Source organism: Amphibalanus amphitrite, unplaced genomic scaffold (genome assembly GCF_019059575.1).
Source record: "Amphibalanus amphitrite isolate SeventyFive unplaced genomic scaffold, NRLGWU_Aamphi_draft 000292F_arrow, whole genome shotgun sequence".
In the NCBI taxonomy this organism is placed as follows: Eukaryota; Metazoa; Arthropoda; class Thecostraca; order Balanomorpha; family Balanidae; genus Amphibalanus; species Amphibalanus amphitrite.
This window is the reverse complement of record NW_024881787.1, coordinates 616,912-632,273: the sequence shown is the minus strand read 5'-3', so window position 1 is coordinate 632,273 and position 15,362 is coordinate 616,912. Positions and strand designations below refer to the sequence as shown.

At 47.4% G+C, this 15,362-nt stretch overlaps 1 protein-coding gene across 3 annotated transcripts in view; it reads right to left on the bottom strand.

The window, feature by feature from the left end:
• Positions 1 to 15,362, bottom strand: part of LOC122387618 (heparan-alpha-glucosaminide N-acetyltransferase-like) — a 126,769-nt gene that overhangs the window by 54,999 nt on the left and 56,408 nt on the right. For 2 of the 3 annotated variants that reach the window (XM_043377978.1, XM_043377976.1), the window contains exons 2-4: positions 12,893 to 13,192; positions 4,342 to 4,457; positions 2,248 to 2,360 (exon numbers count right to left, since the gene is read on the bottom strand). In XM_043377978.1, coding sequence (XP_043233913.1) covers positions 2,248 to 2,360; positions 4,342 to 4,457; positions 12,893 to 13,069 — 406 coding nt within the window. In that variant the 5' untranslated portion in view covers positions 13,070 to 13,192. Of the gene's footprint in view, positions 1 to 2,247; positions 2,361 to 4,341; positions 4,458 to 12,892; positions 13,196 to 15,362 lie in introns of all 3 variants that reach the window. The other variant, XM_043377977.1, reaches the window with a different exon arrangement.

Sequence of the window (15,362 nt, the reverse complement as noted above, 5' to 3'; positions counted from 1 at the left end):
ATTGCCGTAAGCCAAGGTGCTTTATTTGGTTTCCATGGTTACTGACGCTATTACGCTTGCATTTCGCGAGCAGAGAAGCTGAAAAGTTGAAACAGATTCAACTTTTCAGCTTGCAAATCGCGCCGGACTGATTTTGCTTGCGTTTCGCTCGCGATTTGCTCGCGTTTTCCGAGCGGGATCCGGCGTGATTTCGCGGCGTAAAAGCGAGACGACCTGCGTGTTGGGAGCTGAAAATATGCCATGTATTGCAATGGGAGAAGCGAGACGCGATTTGCGAGCTTAAAAGCTGTGTTCCGGCCTTAACTGTAAAGAAAATTTCCTTTAAACCCGCGCCCCGTAGGGCTATTGGCGGACCCTACCACCCGCAGGGGGGGCCTTTCGCCCCCTACCCCTAAATTATCGGAAATTTACCGGCCGATTTTCACAATTCAAACGGCATTCGATAGCCCCACCCGGGAACTACCTTGTGACCAAATTTCATTGACCTAGGTCAAACCGATGACGTCACAGGTCAGGTCAAAGGTCGGATTTTCACCGTCCACAGGCATTTCAAGAAATGTGTTGTGAAATCGAGTAAATTGGTAAGTTATTAAAGGGACCCTCCCACCTTCAAAAAAGTTAATGAATTGGCATGAAAGTGATGGCCCTTGGTTCAGAAAGAGCGAAAACGAATATCTACCAAATTTCACCGAAAAATATTCACTGGTTTTCAAGATTTTACTTTTGTTTACTTTTTGGGATCTCCCCTGTTACTAGCGACTTTATTTGGAAGCAATAATTTGGCAGCCTTAAAGTGCGGCAGACGTTGCGCGCAAAGCAGCGTATACCACCACGTGTTAACGATGGTTTTAGTCTAAGATTTAAAAATCATTAGATCTCCGCTGACGTCACAAATTCTTAGGGGGCATTCCAATGCATTAGCCCCTTAGAATCCGAAAACTGCAAGTTTGAAATTCCATATCTTCGAATTAAAGCATTTTTCGATGTTGTGAGTGCCCAAACCGGTATTTGCAGGCCATGGCCACCAATTTGGCTATGTCAACTCAAAACTAATGTTAAGGTGGGAGTGTCCCTTTAAAAACCATCGATGGTACATTGTTCGTCAAACACATACTTGACTATCTGAGGCCACTGATACCAGGTCAGGTCACAGAGGTCAGGTCACTGGGGGGTCACAATATGAAAGTGTCGTGTGATACATGTTTATGGTCCATTTTACATGGCAAATGCGATTGTGTGGGTCAGGGAGCCTTTGGGGCCAGCTTAGGTCACGTTTTGGTCAAGGTCAGGTCAAATTAGGTCAAATTTCAAAATTGATATTTTTGCATAAAATGGGTATCGATTCGATGCAGCTCGTCACGGGGGGTCTAATGGTGGTCTTTGTTTTGCCCTACGTCGTCTAGAATTGCCAAAAATTGAGTTTGAAAATTTTACGTCGTCATTTTGAAGTTTTTTGCTATAACTTCGCCAAAAAAACGAGATATCTTTCTGAAATTTGGTATGTAGATAGAAAACGGTGGGTACTATTTTTTCGAAACTCAAAAAACTTTTTGGATTTTTTGGCTAATATATCCAAAACAATGCTTTTTTATTTTTTGGGGTCAAAACTCAAACATTTCAAAAATCCGAGATAGCAGTTTTGTAGCCCTGTTGTAGCCCTGTTGATTCTACACCTTTGATTCTACAGGAGGGGCCGAAACGGCCCACCCTGTCAATGTGCAACTAATTGATGGCTTCTTTAATCAAGCAAATTATTTTGATATAGACACTTTTTTGCACTTCAACAGCTTGACTATGACATTCTTATGTATTTCTGCCCTAATTTTGGAAGTGGCATGCCAGTAATAAGCAGAAAGAAAGTGCTTCTTGTTTGCTGGCCGGCATTTGTACTGTAGCTTTCATAGATGTCGCTGCGATCGCGTTGGGTACATTATATGGAGTCAACAACATGGAAATATATGCTCAAATATTACAGTTTACTATTAATTCGACCACCTCACAAGCATGTTGGGAGCCTGGATGTGTGAGCCAGATAGTTTATCGATTGTTTGGTTTTTCCTTCTGACCCCGGTCAGCGCCGGAACGCAGTCAATCGGTTCTAGCATAGGGGCAGAAAACCGGAGCCACCACATCGCCGTGTTGTAGCTCTGTTTGACAATACAGTGTGTACTGCTTAGAGCATTGAGGCTGACCCCGCAGTAGTAGTGTCATGCCGCCTCTCTCTCTCTCACAGGTTCCGATACTCACGGGCGTATATATTGGCTGGCTCGGTGACGACGGCCAGTGAGCAGCGCTGAGAACCGCTGTGCTTGGGCGGCGACAGCTGGTACCAGCCGAACTCGCCGAAATGGTACTCCAGTCTGTGACACAGATCCGACAGTCACACACAGTCCAGTCTGTGACACAGATCCGACAGTCACACACAGTCCAGTCTGTGACACAGATCCGACAGTCACACACAGTCCAGTCTGTGACACAGATCCGACAGTCACACACAATCCAGTCTGTGACACAGATCCGACAGTCACACACAATCCAGTCTGTGACACAGATCCGACAGTCACACACAGTCCAGTCTGTGACACAGATCCGACAGTCACACACAGTCCAGTCTGTGACACAGATCCGACAGTCACACACAGTCCAGTCTGTGACACAGATCCGACAGTCACACACAGTCCAGTCTGTGACACAGATCCGACAGTCACACACAGTCCAGTCTGTGACACAGATCCGACAGTCACACACAGTCCAGTCTGTGACACAGATCCGACAGTCACACACAGTCCAGTCTGTGACACAGATCCGACAGTCACACACAGTCCAGTCTGTGACACAGATCCGACAGTCACACACAGTCCAGTCTGTGACACAGATCCGACAGTCACACACAGTCCAGTCTGGGACACAGATCCGACAGTCACACACAGTCCAGTCTGGGACACAGATCCGACAGTCACACACAGTCCAGTCTGTGACACAGATCCGACAGTCACACACAGTCCAGTCTGTGACACAGATCCGACAGTCACACACAGTCCAGTCTTCGTGCATGACTGTCATGTATGACTGTATCTCAAAAACGGCGTCGCTCCGCGCCGCCGTTTTTGGCACACCTGTTCCTGCATCTTTTCCATACGTGTTGTGAAAAATTTCAGACCCAGGGCTCTCAAGGTCAGGTCACCATGTCAGTTCAAGTGACCTCACGGCTCACCTCAGAAAAAGCTTCAATCCTCGCCATAGCTACACCGACTGACGATCGCCTTGAAACTTTCAGTGATTGATAAGAGTAACAGTATGTACAAAATGTTTATCTCGGAATTTTGATATCGGTGACCTAAGGTCAGGTAATTTTGCGACCTCTCCATTATAAGTCAATGGGAGAAAATTGAAATGCGCCTCTTTTGGACGAATGATGTTGAAAACCCTTTCAAACATCGATTCATAGGTAAACATGACACATTGAATCGGAAAAATGCACCTGTGACCCCTCTTTGTGCCCCTGATGTCATCTCAGGTCATAAACGGTCACCAGCAGTTTTTTTGCTGTAACTTTTGGTAAAGACGTGCTAGGGCGATGAAAGCACGTCAGATGTATTCAGCTCGACGTTACGGATCGACTGATATGCAACATGACCCTTTCCGGTCAGGTACTTTGACCTAAGGTCAAATTTTCCAAATGACCTTTCAATATCAACAAATAGTTCATTCGACGCGTGTCAACAAGAGGAACACGATGCTGCCAAAAGTAATGTCGTGGCTCTCTTGAGCCAAAAGTTATTGATGAAACACCATTTTCGTGAAAACTGCTATTTTTACAGTTTTTGACCTCTGGAGTCTAAACCATTGACCTCAGGTCAAATCTGAGAACATTGCTCAGAAAGGTCTGTAAAAGGGCTATCGAATGCGCTTTTCCGCGGCGCTGTAGCTCAATTGGTTCCCGAGTTAGCCCTTGGCAGTTTCCAAAATTGTTGAAATGGACCTTTGACCTTTGATGACCTCTGGAGACCTGACCTTTGACCTGACCCAAAAATGACCGAGGTGTTTCCGTCATTATTTTTGACGCTTTTTCGAATGCCGCTTACCGCGAGTCGCTACGTGGCCTAGGAGCCGAGTTAGACGGGGAGATGTTCAGACACCCCCCGGCCCGGCGCGGAAGGCGCGGAGCACCGGCCCGGCGCGGGTTAAGACGTGAAACGTTTGATGCTATATCGTCTACATAAGGCAGAATGTGAGTTAGAAGCGATTACCTCGAGGATAAGAGAAGATAAGATAGTATGTCAGACGCTGACGTTGTGTCCAGCGGGTGGTGCGTGCGCTGTGTCGGAGCGGCGTCCTCACCTGCACACGGAGGTGCCATTGTCGTTCCGCAGCGACAGCCGCGTGCCGTACGTGGTGTTGACGCTATGTACGCCGAACGCCAGCGCAGGCACCCGCATCACCGGCCACGAGTCGCACTGCAGGCCAGGGCAGACAGCGGTCAGCGCACAGACCCAGCTCACAGCACAGCGGTCAGCGCACAGACCCAGCTCACAGCACAGTGGTCAGTGCACAGACCCAGCTCACAGCACAGCGGTCAGCGCACAGACCCAGCTCACAGCACAGTGGTCAGCGCACAGACCCAGCTCACAGCACAGCGGTCAGCGCACAGACCCAGCTCACAGCACAGCGGTCAGCGCACAGACCCAGCTCACAGCACAGTGGTCAGCGCACAGACCCAGCTCACAGCACAGTGGTCAGCGCACAGACCCAGCTCACAGCACAGCGGTCAGCGCACAGACCCAGCTCACAGCACAGCGGTCAGCGCACAGACCCAGGTCACAGCACAGTGGTCAGCGAATGTCGCCGAGGGGGGCATTCATTCTGGCCAGGGTTCATAATGTCCAGGGTACGATATGCCCAGTGTCGAAATGGCCAGTGCCTTGAATGAGCAGAGTACATAATGTCCAGGGATCGCATGGTCCAAGTGCGGCCAATTGGCTGCAGGTAGGGTATATTCGAAGAGGCCAGTGTTCACACTGTCCAAAAGAGGGACAGGTGCATATTCATTAGGCCAGCGTCCATAATGTCCAGGGCACGATTTGTCCAGTGTTGGAAAAGGGCCAGTGCCTTGAATAGGTGCGTATCATTTAGGCCAGGGTTCATAATGTCCAGGGCACGATGAATCCAGCCATCGAAATGGCCAGTGGCTTGAATGGGCGGCGAGCCAGAGTTCACAATGTCTAGGGATTGAATGGTCACTGAAAGTGACGTCATGATGTAAAAAACACGGAGCCAACTCAATGTGAAGCAGTGCAGTGCCGAAGGCAATGTCTTACGAGAGATTACAGGCAATAGTACCTAAATCAAATATTTCAGGTTAAGTGGTAATGTATCTGATACTGATGCAGAACCACTTAACCTAAAAATATTTTATTTACTATTGCTTGCAATCTATTCATGCGAAAGCTATTTCCTTATCCCCGGTAGGCAAGCATCATTACCTTAGAGAGAGAGAGAGAGAGAGAGAGAGAGAGAGAGAGAGAGAGAGAGAGAGAGAGAGAGAGAGAGAGAGAGAGAGAGAGAGAGAGAGAGAGAGAGAGAGAGAGAGAGAGAGAGAGAGAGAGAGAGAGAGAGAGAGAGAGAGAGAGAGAGAGAGAGAGAGAGAGAGAGAGAGAGAGAGAGAGAGAGAGAGAGAGAGAGAGAGAGAGAGAGAGAGAGAGAGAGAGAGAGAGAGAGAGAGAGAGAGAGAGAGAGAGAGAGGAGAGAGAGAGAGAGAGAGAGAGAGAGAGAGGAGAGAGAGAGAGAGAGAGAGAGAGAGAGAGAGAGAGAGAGAGAGAGAGAGAGAGAGAGAGAGAGAGAGGAGAGAGAGAGAGAGAGAGAGAGAGAGAGAGAGAGAGAGAGAGAGAGAGAGAGAGAGAGAGAGAGAGAGAGAGAGAGAGAGAGAGAGAGAGAGAGAGAGAGAGAGAGAGAGAGAGAGAGAGAGAGAGAGAGAGAGAGAGAGAGAGAGAGAGAGAGAGAGAGAGAGAGAGAGAGAGAGAGAGAGAGAGAGAGAGAGAGAGAGAGAGAGAGAGAGAGAGAGAGAGAGAGAGAGAGAGAGAGAGAGAGAGAGAGAGAGAGAGAGAGAGAGAGAGAGAGAGAGAGAGAGAGAGAGAGAGAGAGAGAGAGAGAGAGAGAGAGAGAGAGAGAGAGAGAGAGAGAGAGAGAGAGAGAGAGAGAGAGAGAGAGAGAGAGAGAGAGAGAGAGAGAGAGAGAGAGAGAGAGAGAGAGAGAGAGAGAGAGAGAGAGAGAGAGAGAGAGAGAGAGAGAGAGAGAGAGAGAGAGAGAGAGAGAGAGAGAGAGAGAGAGAGGAGAGAGAGAGAGAGAGAGAGAGAGAGAGAGAGAGAGAGAGAGAGAGAGAGAGAGAGAGAGAGAGAGAGAGAGAGAGAGAGAGAGAGAGAGAGAGAGAGAGAGAGAGAGAGAGAGAGAGAGAGAGAGAGAGAGAGAGAGAGAGAGAGAGAGAGAGAGAGAGAGAGAGAGAGAGAGAGAGAGAGAGAGAGAGAGAGAGAGAGAGAGAGAGAGAGAGAGAGAGAGAGAGAGGAGAGAGAGAGAGAGAGAGAGAGAGAGAGAGAGAGAGAGAGAGAGAGAGAGAGAGGAGAGAGAGAGAGAGAGGAGAGAGAGAGAGAGAGAGAGAGAGAGAGAGAGAGAGAGAGAGAGAGAGAGAGAGAGAGAGAGAGAGAGAGAGAGAGAGAGAGAGAGAGAACTTTGTATTTACAGACACTTAGTCCAATGCTACATAACATGAAGATTCATGGCACTCCCAGAGCATCATTCCATGCCGCTCTTAGCGGTGATCGCCGGCGTATGTCACTGTCAACCAGGACATTGATGATCGCGTTGGTGGATGCATCTAAACGCTGCATGAAACCCCATGCTGCTTTTCGGTACATCACGTCAAAATTATCTAATCCTTCACACACATGCATAGACGAAGCGCTATAGAACCTGGAGTAGCCAAAGAATATTCTGACAGCATTGTTAAGACACACTTTGAATTTTCTTATAACCGCAGCACTATAAGCACGCCACAAGTGAACACAGTACATAGAAGCACAGTAGGTCGTGAATAAATACTTTTTCACAGCATACGTACACATGCCTAATTTGCGAATGAGCGAATTGGTTCTACAGCACAGCATACGATATTGCTGCTGAATCTCAAGATCATCACGCACATTGTCAGTCATGAAGTAACCAAGATATTTGTACTCACTTACAACTCTTAATATTGTGCCACAAAGAGACAGCTCAGGAGTTTTAAGATTTTTCAAAGCCTTTGGACGCATAATCAAGCATACAGTTTTCTTTGTGTTGTACTTGATATCATACTCCTCTGCAAATCGTTCGCAAGTATTCAAGAGCACTTGCAAGCCATGGTGAGATGGCGAAAGAAGGATGACATCATCAGCATAAGCAATGTGATTCATGCTGCCTAAATAACGGCAGCCAACGCCAGTTTCACCCAGTGCTGAAGAAAGAGAGTCTATATACACATTGAACATGAAGGGGGAAAGTATACCTCCCTGCCTCACGCCGTTACTTACATTAAAACCGCCAGTTGTGACACCACCCCATTTGACGTGAAAAGCTGAGTACCGTACCATTCAACTAGAAGTTTAACGAGGCTTTTATCAATTCCACGCTTTAAAAGTTTGTCATAGAGTTTCCAGTGATTCACTCTATCAAAAGCTTTTGATGCATCCAGAAAACAAACATACACGGCACTATTGTTTCTAAGGTAATAATCTGAAATTTCTTTGACTGCATATATTGCCATAGTACCATGAGCTGGCTGAAAACCAAATTGATGGTCAGTTGTTTTTAGGTTCTCCTTACAGCGCATAAAGATCAACGTCTCTAGAAGTTTAGAGCTAACACTGGCCAAAGCAATTGGTCTGTAGTTGTCCTTCTCCGAGATATTACCAGTTTTATCCTTCACGATTGGGACCAATACAACTTTAGTAAGGGCATGAGGCAGATGCCCGTGCTTTACCATCATACTGAAACATAGCGAGAGGTGAACAACACATGATTGAGGTGCGAACTTTAAATGCTCCGTCTGTAGGTCGTCGTGCCCTGGGCTACGACCTGATGACAGATCACGTATCGATCTGGAAACTTCAGCAACCGAAATAAGTGGGATATCAGGAAGGTCAGCATCAAGCTGTGACAGTACGGAAGGCCTTAACCCGCGCCCGGCTGGGGGTCCTGGATTTCCACGCCCTGCTGGGGGGGGGGTGTTTGAACACCCCCCCCCCTTCTAACTCGGCTCCTGGGCCACGTAGCGATACGCGGAAGGCGGCGTTCGAAAGAGCGTCAAAAATAATGACGAAATCACCTCGGTCAATTTCTTGGTCAGGTCAAAGGTCAGGTCACCAGATGTCATTGAAGGCAAAATTTCGCCGATTTCCAGGTCGAATGTCGAAAATTTCCAAGAAGCCAACGCATAACTCGGGAACCAATAGAGCTACAGCACCGCGGAAAAGCGCATTCGATAGCCCTATTAACGCCCTTTCTGAGTAATTCTCTCAGATTTGACCTAACGTCAACGGTTTTGCCTGCAGAGGGCAAAAACTGCAAAAATAGCCGATTTTTTCGGAAACAGTTTTTCTGCAATAACTTTTGACCCAAGCATTGTACGAGCTTACTTTTACCGGCATTGTGTTCCTCTCGTCAAGACGCATCGAATGAACTATAACTTGACCTTGAATGGTCAACTTGAAAATTTGACCTCAGGTCAAGGTCATGACCTGACCGGAAAGGGTCATGTTGCATATCAGTCGATCCGTATCGTCGAGCTGAATACATCTAAGGCATTTTCATCGCTCTAGCATGCCTCTATCAAAAGTTATTTGCGAAAAACTGTTAGATACCATTCGTGACCTAAGATGACCTCAGGGCATAATCAGGGGTCACGGACACCATTTTCATGTTCAGTGTGTCTAAACCACTTGTAATTCAGTGTTTGGGAGGGTTTATAATGTCTTTCGTCCAAAGGATGCGCATTTCAATTTTCTCCCATTGACTTATAATGGGGAGGTCGCAAAATTGACCTGACCTTAGGTCATCGATATCAAAATTCTGAGATATACATTTTGTACATGCTATTGCTCTTAGCAATCGCTGAAAGTTTCAAAGCGATCGGTCACTCGGTGTAGCTATGACAGACATTGAAACTTTTTATGAGGTGAGGTCACTTCAAGTGACCTGGTGACCTGACCTTGAATGACCTTGGTCTGAAATTTTCACAACATGTGTAGAATTGATGTATGATAAGCCGCCGTTTTTGAGATATTTGCGAAAAACCACAAGGGGGGGTGTTCAAACATCCCCCCCCCCCCCCAGCAGGGCGCGGGTTAAGCTTTGGCCCGTTACTGAATAAAGTATTTCAGCAAAATGGTTCTTCCACATTTCACCAATATTAGAAGCACCAGTGACGCCACCAACCGTAGATGATAGCGGTGGCGAACTGTTGAGCCTTCTAACTTCATTCCAAAAAGAGGATACATTTCGTGGATACCTGGCTAGCTTATCGGCCATCGACTTAGCCCGTAGATCTTTTTCGTTCCTAAGGCACCAACGCAATGAATACTTGAATCGAGCTTTAGCCAGTCTCAATTGATCATAGATGTAGCCATCTCTTGGTTTACCTACCAACGCCCACAGACAGTATATGTCCCCGAGAACTGAGTTGGCTTCTTTGACAAAGTCATTCCACCCTGGGATGGCCTTGCCATTCCCTGTTACCGCCTTGGCAATGCTTCGGCGTGAAGACTCGCGCAGGCATGCCATTATGCTCTGGTAGTATTTGTCTATCTCATCTGAGTGCCTTCTACAAGCAGCGTCTGTGCAATCAAGGACATGGTACGGTACGTCTACGTCCTGGAGAAATTCCTCGACACAACTGCGGTACATCGCTATACTATGTTCGTCAAGAGACGACCAATCCACAACCCATTTAGTGCTCCCAACCTCTTCGTTAGGAGCTGTCACATGTCCAGGATCAGGGGTCGCAAGCGTTACGGTCATGGGAAAATGATCAGAGCCATGAATGTCACCAGAGATAATAATTTGCTGAACAAGATCGTAAGCACTTGAAGTACATACAACATGATCAAGCCATGATTCTGAGGCATGCCCATCATTGACATGAGTAACGGAATTTCTGTCAAGAAGTAAGTCGTCCGCTACAATCAAACTAGTCATCGCAAAAACATCGAAGCTCTCTGCCAAAGGCCGTAAGTTTAACCAGATCAGCGTTGTAATCTCCAAGTATATAGACGAGTGGAGAGTCAAACTCTTCAATAATTGCTCTTATCTTCCCTAAACAGAACACAAACTCCTCACCTTTCCATGCTTCTATCCTCAGGATACTGAAATCCTTCTCCTCCACGCCGCAACCCCCTTCCGGGCTGGACAGGCAACTTTATCTCATGCGGGCTGCTCCCTTGGAGCGGCACCGCTGCTCCTGAGGGAGCGCACTCCGTAGCCGGGTGCAGTGAGTGCCTTGGGACTGGGTGGCCTGTCCTCTGGACGGGCTCAGCCCCGGCGACTCACTAGGGTGCCTGCCCAGACCAATGTCTCCCCCTAAATCCTATCATCCTTCCGGCTCTGCAATGGTCTTGTCGACCGAAAGGGCCTAACCCAACAAAACAAACAAACAAACACAAACTCCTGTTCTTTCGGTATAATTTGGCCAAAAAAGGGTATCGAGCTGAAATTTGGTATGTCGATAGAAGACGGTAGGTGCTATCATATATATTCCGTTTTTTTTAGATATTCAAAAACCTTTGGATTTTTTTGCTTTTATATAAAAAAATCCCTTTTTAATTTTTGAGTCAAAATCCAAAAAAAAAATACAAATTCGAGATGACAGTTTTATAGCGCTGTCAATTCTACATCTTTTATGTCAAAAACGTGTTTCTGCATTTTCAAAGCTGCAGGCCTGACAGCTCTTCTCGCGAAACCTTTTTGGGTCGAAAATGGCAAAACATGACGTAATTCTGACGTCATTTGTGGCCAACCTATCATAGCCTCTGGAAAATTTTGGTTACATTGTGTAAAATTGATGCCCGGAGGGGACCTGAAAGTTTGGTGGCAATATCTGCAGCCGTTTAGGAGATATCTAGGGAAAAGGAAAAGTTCCACGACAAATCGACAAATAAAAAATTAAATTTGCACCCTCATATTTTATTCTTCGTTGAAAACTGGTGTGATGGGCGGGGAAGCCAGCTGTGGCAAGGATTTTTTTCTTCGAAATACGGTTTCCGAGATATAGCCTCGGGCAATTCCTGGAGGTCACGCTGCAACCCTATGTTTGGCGGCTTATAACTCAGAAACTATTGGTTTTCTATGATAAAACTTTATATGGTTCAGCTCACAATCAACCAACAAACATTTTGGCTATCTCAAATTTTCAATTTCTTAAAATTTTGATCACGTGACCTTTTGACCTATTTTTCGAAGTGACCTTGATATTTTCCCCACTGAAAGTTAAAGTTTTGTCTGATGACGATTAAAACCTTATCAATTGTCATTCATATGCGATAATGAAAGAGTGGTTATCGCCCTGCGTTCACCTCAGGTCAGGTCATTTTTATGACCTTTTCATTATTACGAGCGGGAGCGTCAGCGAGATCTCGAGAACAAAAGCAAGATAGCGACAAGCGGTAAACGGTACAGAGTACACACGGATAAGGTCTATAACTTTTACTGAGGTCATTTTCAAGTCAGGCCAAAGATGACGTCACAGGAGCAAAAAGGAAGTCAAAATAGCGGCACCACATATATATGATTTTTTTCTCGAATAACTTTCAAGGTATCCCAGCTAGGAACAAACTAATAGCACCATCGTGACCCTCTCGTCGATCCGCATCGAAACATATGTATGTTGACCTCGAAAGGTCGAAAGGTCAAAAGTTGACCTTAGGTCACGTGACCTAAGGTTGTCGTGACCTCTCGTCGATCCGCATCGAAACATATCGATGCGGATCGACGAGAGGATCACGATGGTGCTATTAGTTTGTTCCTAGCTGGGATACCTTGAAAGTTATTCGAGAAAAACTTCATATATATGTAGTGCCGCTATTTTGACTTCCTTTTTGCTCCTGTGACGTCATCTTTGACCTGACCTGAAAATGACCTCAGTAAAAATTATAGACCTTATCCGTGTGTACCCTGTACCGTTTACCGCTTGTCGCTATCTTGCCTTGTTCTCGAGATGTCGCTGTCGCTCCCGCTCGTAATAATGGACAGGTCATAAAGATGACCTGACCTGAGGTCAACGCAGGGCGATAACCACCTTTTTATTGTCGCATATGAATGACAATTGATAAGGCTTTAACCGTCATCAGACAAAATTGCAACTTTCAGTGGGGAAAATATCAAGGTCACTCTTCGAAAAATAGGTCAAAAGGACACGTGATCAAAATTTTCAAAAATTGAAAATCCGAGATAGCCAAAATGTTTGTTGGTGATTGTGAGTTGAACCATATAAAGTTGTTATCGTAGAAAACCAATAGTTTCTGAGTTATAGGCCGCCAAACATAGGGCTGCAGCGCGACCTCCAGGAATTGCTCGAGGCTATATCTCGGAAACCATTGTTCGAAGAAAAAAATCCTTGCCACAGCTGGCTTCCCCGCCCATCACAACCCATTAGACCAATTTTAAGCAAAAAATAAAATATGAGGGTGCAGGGCACTTGTCGATTTGTCGTGGAACGCCCCAGGGGGCCGTTTCGCCCCCCCCCCCCATACGGGGCGCGGGTTAAGTCAAAGCCTTTTGCTAGGGGGAGGGGCAGATGCGTGTCACTTAGTTGGCAGGACAAGACAGTGGTTGTGGCCGTCGCTGAGCGGCACGCTGGGTAGGTACTCACGCCGTGGCACTGGTCCGACTGGGCCCAGAGCGTCAGCGGCGCCCAGCCGCCGTTGGCCACCGCCACACACGCCTGGTCGATGGCCAGCCAGCTGCCAGGCCGGCCGCAGGCGAACGGCTGCTCCCAGTTCATGCCGAGCAGCCGCGGCGGCGGCGGCGGCGGCGGCGGCGCGCTCATGGCCGGGCACTGGCTGCCGAGCGGCGCCGGAAACCACCGGCGGGACAGCGCTGCTGGGGCGAGGCCGCTCCGGCGGGTCAGGCGGCAGTCAGCCGGCAGTCAGCCGGAGCAGCGGGCTCCGACCTGCTGGCCAGAAGAGGGCCACAGGTCAGTGGGTGGCACCAGACGACAAGAAGCCGTTTGTTCTGAGATGTGGGGGGAGGGGAGGTACGAGCTAAGCCTAGCCAGAGTTCATTGGCTGCATACACGGAGTGGCAATGCAATGCCGAGCATCGCCGGACCGAAGGTTTCAGAGAAAGGAAAAATGACTTAGAAATTGAAATAAATACATATAAAGAAACGCCCGCAAGCCCGCCGCTAGCAAGGACAACAGAAACACCAAGGTAAAAATAATAAAAACAATGAAAAACGCCCGCCTTGTCTCCGCACCCCGCAGTCAACCGCAAACAACACCACCCCAAACAACCGCCACGGTTTCGGAATTGGATGGATCCGACCCAAAACACAAAACCTCGCTGGAGGATCCAGGATGGGCATTTTGGGCAAATTCACCCCCCCCCCCCTGCAGCTCCTGAAATCGATGAAAAATTGTCGTTTTTTCTAGAGTTCAAAGAAAACTTAGCAATTTTATTGGAAGAATTAACCCTCGCCCTGGTGGGGCATTTTTCATAACGCGGCCTGGCAGGGAGGGGGGGGGGGGTCGATTCGATCAATTAGAGGGGTAAGCATCTCAAAAGTTAGAATTGCACCATGAGTGTTAAACTGGATGGAATTAACCCCCAAGAATACGCTCGTGATAGAGTACATTCGCACTGGAGCATTATTTTATTCCTCATATACATCGAACAATGGTATAAATATTCTTGATTTCAGTGTAATGGCGGTGTATAATAATCAAATTCAAATTACTAAGGTATACTTTTCTTTCAGTGTGCGACCAGCGGTGGAACTTTCTATATGTATGCACCCCAAACCCCTGAAAGCGCACCCCCATCACGTCAAAGTGCACCCCCTTAACCCTATTCCTGGCGGGGGGGGGGGGGCCTCAGGAGCCCCCCCCCCCCTGAGGTTTTTTGGTTATTTCTCCCAAACGCTTTGAGCTAGGAAGCTCAAATTTTCTGACTTTTACTAAAAGGCTTTTACGCAATATTTCTGAAAATTTTGAGTTGATCTGACCTCAGGTCAGGTCACCAGAGGCGGTTTGGTGACCCTACCTCAGAAAAGTTTCCAATCACGCCAGAGCTAGAGTTTTTGACCGATCAATTTCTTCTCTTCAGGCTTTAGTTAGGGTACCAGTATGTGCAATTTGTATATCTCAGAATTTTCATATCTGTGACCTGAGGTCAGGCCAGACTCGTGACCTTTACATTGCAAGCCTAAGGGAAAATATTGAAACGCCTCCTGCTTCGTGTAAACGAGTCAAAACCACCCAATTCTTTCAGTATTATGGAAGATTATCTCATCGGTGATGATCCTGGTGCCGCTAATTGACAGGGGCACCGGCAAAGGTCATCTGAGGTCATGTGACGTCATAAATCGTTTTTTCTGTAAATAAATCACGACATGATGGTGCTAAAGACTTGTAAGTGGTACCAAACTGCTCGCCTGGTCAAGGCGCGTCGTTTGGTATGCAGCATGACCATACCCCACAACCTCATTGATGAATGACCTGACCTTGACCTCAGGTCAAATTTCAAATTGACCTGTGAAGGTCATCACATACTTATTTCGCATCGCCTCGGCGAGAGCAACAAAAAATGTGGTAATTTTATGTCTATATTAATTAGTTTAAAAGTTATAAAGTAACTAATTCCAAAACATATTATCGTTGATGACCTCTGGTGACCTCAATATTGACCTGACCTGAAAATGTTTTATGTAAAAGTTGTAGATCTTTAAACGACCTATCAAACGCCGTTCGCCGTTTGTCGCTGCGATGTGTAGTTTTTGAGATCTGAAGGGGGGCCGAATCGGCCCCCCGCCAGTTTCTTGTCCCGGCGGAGCCCGCCAGGAATAGGGTTAAAGGCTAAGCAGCGCCCCACACGCCGCCCGACACCGATAAGCCCTTGAGCAGATGGCGAGGGTGATTTCCCGGCTACATTCCGTCTCGTGACCGGCGTCGTGCTGCTTGCGGGCTTGGGAAGCGTCCAGTCGTATCGTTCCCCAAAAATGGGTGAAAGGGGCACCCCGGTAAGAACGGGACTATCTCAGCAAAAGTGGAGCGCCCGCGGCAGAAGTGGGGCACCTCCAACGTAAGTTGGGATCATCAAGCATAAGACTGGCGCCACAGCGG